Consider the following 4,144-nt stretch of genomic DNA (forward strand, 5'->3'; position numbering starts at 1 on the left):
ATTTGGAAGTGGGCTCTTCCTCAGGACACTCCGAGGTAGCAGATCCTGAGTTAGGCAATTTTCCAAAACATTACTTTGGTAAGTGTCTTTTTTATGATTAACTCCTCGCAGTTACGTTACACTACAGACGAAATTTTCTCGTTACAATAAGTTTACTTGCAGAAGTAACTTCGAATTCTTTAAAAGTTACTACCAATCTTGCAACCACCCACATCAATCTTTGAAATTTACAAAAAATGGACATGCCTTAAATTAAATATAGCTACACTTTGTTTAAAAATGTAAATAAGAATACTTCAGATTAAAATTAACATAAAAACCTTTTTATAGTCTCAACTTTAGATCTTTGAGAATTCATCATTTAAATCTCAGGATCATTTCTCTTTTTTTTTTACTTTACTCTGGCAGTAGGAAAAACTCTCTCCTTCTTACTCACTCTTACTCTAATATAAATTGCACTAAACTGAAGCCAAATTTAAAAGTCCTAATGGTTGCCACACTGCTTGTTCATAACTTTAAGTGTCTGTTTTTCATATTGTTTTTACATTAATAAATATTTATGAATTTTCTGCACCAACAACTTTTTGTGTGGGAACTTCCAAAAAAGTAATTGTTCTTTATCATTTTATTTTATTATAAATGTTTCTAAACATTATTAATAGAAAAGAGCATTCAAATTTTGATTGATTTTTTAATATTGGAAATTAATTCTGTTCATAAAATTTTGTTATAATACTATGATTTGTAAACTTTTGCACAGTTTCAAAGTGATCAAAAAATTATAATAAAAAACAGTGGTTTTCGAGATTTCGAAATAAGAATTTGAAGCTTTTTTAATATTTTTGAAAGATGTCAAAATTACACTTTTTATATACTTTCTGGGAAAAATTTGTAATGGTTTAGGTTTAAGTTTAAGACAAGGTTTTTAAGTTTTGAAGGTTTTCAAAATTTTTCTCCTTAAAATTAATTTTATAGCAAAACACACCAAATTTAGAGAGAAAAAAGATATTTGTATTTTCAACCCAATAATTAAATTTGTTACTGAAAAAATATTAATTATGAATAAACAATAAAATATTTGAAATGTAATTTGAAAAACAATTTTCTTAAATATGCTAAAATTTTGAAAAACAAAAAAATGTATAATCAAAGACTAAAAATTTTTTTTAAATTCCGAAATTATTTGAAGGGATAGATAAGTTTTCAACCAATAAACAAAGAATTTAAGAATTTTCAAAAAAATTTCAACCTTCATTCAAAAAGATGAATTTGTAACCTGTAAAATTATTTTTTTTACTAGAAAACAACAAATTAAAAGAAAAATTTCAACCAAATAGTTGAATTTATTATTAAAAAAGGTCGAATTCAAAACAAAAATAGAACAACTGAACTTTAAAACATAAAACAACGAATTTTCAAACACTTAAATTTAAAATAAGAAACATATATTTTTAACATTGCAGAATATTTTTTTCATGAAGGTTCTTTCCGCTATTCATTCAAATAGAAATTTGAACGGAATTTTCGTTTTTAGAAATAAATTTGTAGAGAAAATGAAAAAAACATTTTTAAATATTTCCAAAGATTTATATCTATTTAGACAAAAATCGCTGCATAAATGGTAAGAATAGTAATGTTTTATTCAAAAAAGCAACTAATTTTAAAAAGATTGTTAAATTTTTCAATCAAAACGATGAAGTTTTAACCGAAACGATTAATATTCTAACAAAAAACAACTTTTTGAATTTTTGATACAAAAGATGATTTTTTAAACAAAAAGATTTATTTTATACCAAAAATAATATTTGTAAAAAATATGTTAAAAATGGAACAACAAAAAAATAAAAATTGTAAATAGAAAATTTTCTTGAAACCTTTCAAAATTATTGAAACAAATCCCAAATTTTATTTCCAAATCTTCAAAAATGAACATTTTCTTCTGATCTAGTTTTTGAATGTTTTTAATTTTTAAAACATTTTTTTAATTTCAAAGCTATGTTTTTAATGAACACGAATTTAATCTAAGTTTTTTTAATGTGCCCTGTTAGAAAAACTGTTTAAAAATCTTCGAAACTCTTTTTTAACCTTTTTTTAAGTTTCTGAAATATTTTAAGATTTTTTTGAATATTTGCTTTAATTAAATTTTCAAAATAAAAAATTATTTTCAATTTCTAACGAACCTTAAGAAAATGTGTGTCATCTCTTAGAATCTTTGAAAATCAGGTTTTCGAAAAGTAAATTTGAAAACTTTCTAAAAAATGTTGAAAGGTTTAAATGAAATAATACATTATAGAATTATATTTAAATTCAAAGGAATTTCTTTAAAAATTACTCGTTAAACGTTTCTATATTTTCGTAATTTCTTAAGAAAAATTGGGGACGGGAATTTAGGAATTTTAGGTGTGTTAAAAAATTTTTAATTTCTTAAAATTGAACAAATTTTTTAATATTTATCCAATATTCTTAAAAATACAACGAAATTTCAATAAATAGCTGCATTTTCTTTATAAACTGCATTTCTAACTAAGAAACATTATTTTGAAACAATGAAAAAAACCAGTAGAAAAAATAAAGAAAGCAAGAATAAAAAAAGGAAAAGAAACCAAAAGAAAGTGGATCAGAAGTTTGACATGTAATTGTATGAAATTCCTTATTTTTATTATAAAAAAGTGTGTTTTTTCGAAGGTGCTGGAGTTCATTTTTCAGTACTTAATTAAACTAGCCCGATAGAGTTGATCACAAACTTTCTTGTTCTTTTTTTTTAAATTATTTGACAAGTTTGAAATAAAACTTATTGTAAAAAATGTAAATCATCTAAATTTAAACATTCTAAAAAATGTTCTATATAACTACCATTAAAGTAAGAATGTTGGAAATCACATGATTTCTAATTCTGTATTCACGAAAAGTATAAAATTTTGATTAATTACATTTGAAGTGTTATCAACTTAACAGATTTAGAATAAAGGATTTGAGTTTTTATTATTAAAATCATCCAAATACAAGAATTTGTATGCTGACATACGTCTTCAAAATTCAAGAGTTTTAAATTTTCAAACTCCAAAATTAAAGTGTTTTCATTTAAAAATTCTAAACATTGAATACATTTGGATTGTCATTTCTTAAAATTAAGCGAACCCAAAAAAGTTTCAAATTCTGTACCTTTACAATTAAGAGCTTTATAATTTTTTGATTTACCTGAGAAATTTCTTAAATCTAGAAGGTTCAGAATTTAACACTAAACTTTAGATTCGAAAAATCATGCAAAACTAAAAAGTTTTGTTTTGCCAGCCCAAAAATTAAAAACATTACTTTATTCTAGTTATAAATAAACAACTAGGCAAAATTTTCAATTACACCACTGTTGAACCTACAAGATAGAAAAAATTTCTATATAATATTAACGCGATTCTTTTAAACTTAACTGCTAAATAATAGTTAATCATATTATAAAATAAAAAAAAATTTAAACGCTGATATTGAATTAAAATTAATCGTGACAATAGTCACTCATTTCATATTATGTAATAATTTGGTCACAAGGACTTTAGCAGCATGTAAAATTCTTATCAACACAAACACAAATCTATATGGATTTCAAATTGGACATTTTCAGACTCGCTAATTTGAAAAAATATATTAGAAGCTCCTTTATATTTTTTTCTCGAAAATCTCAGTCTAAAATGGTCAAATTTTTGTGATGAACATTACATGATTCCTTTTTACAGAACCAAATGCGGAGGTAACAAACATGATCCTAACACTTCCTAAAATTCAACTTTTTGATGTCACTCATTACGTATGTGTGGACAAAATAAAAGGATATCTCACTTACAAAATGCCGCCAGGCAGCGTTCATTTTGTACTAACGAATAAGAGTCAAACTAAACTCATTGGAGTGATCAGGAAATATCAGTTGTGCCAATTCTGTTCTGTTGATTTCTTTAAAGACTCTAAGGATCCACTTGAAGTAGTATTGTCCGGGCAGGAAGCACTGAATGTTAAGATAGGAACCACTCTTGATAAGCTGCTTCTAGAGTTTAAAGGTATTGACTACTTGGCCCCGTACGTACGTAAGGTCGAAGTTTTCAAGCCGCACTCACCAAATATGAAGAAGACGCTTTAAGACAATCATCGCCTGTAC

The 4,144-nt window shown here is 24.9% G+C and overlaps 1 protein-coding gene across 1 annotated transcript in view; it reads left to right on the plus strand.

Moving 5' to 3' along the window:
* Nucleotides 1-6: 6 nt before the first annotated feature.
* The window catches only part of LOC117175893, a 7,142-nt gene continuing 3,004 nt past the window's right edge, over nt 7-4,144 (plus strand). The window contains exons 1-2 of the mRNA XM_033365722.1: nt 7-78; nt 3,729-4,046. Of these exons, the coding sequence (XP_033221613.1) occupies nt 3,752-4,046 (295 nt within the window). The 5' untranslated portion in view covers nt 7-78; nt 3,729-3,751. The remainder of the gene's footprint in view (nt 79-3,728; nt 4,047-4,144) is intronic.

Source organism: Belonocnema kinseyi, chromosome 1 (assembly GCF_010883055.1).
Source record: "Belonocnema kinseyi isolate 2016_QV_RU_SX_M_011 chromosome 1, B_treatae_v1, whole genome shotgun sequence".
NCBI classification, from domain to species: domain Eukaryota; kingdom Metazoa; phylum Arthropoda; class Insecta; order Hymenoptera; family Cynipidae; genus Belonocnema; species Belonocnema kinseyi.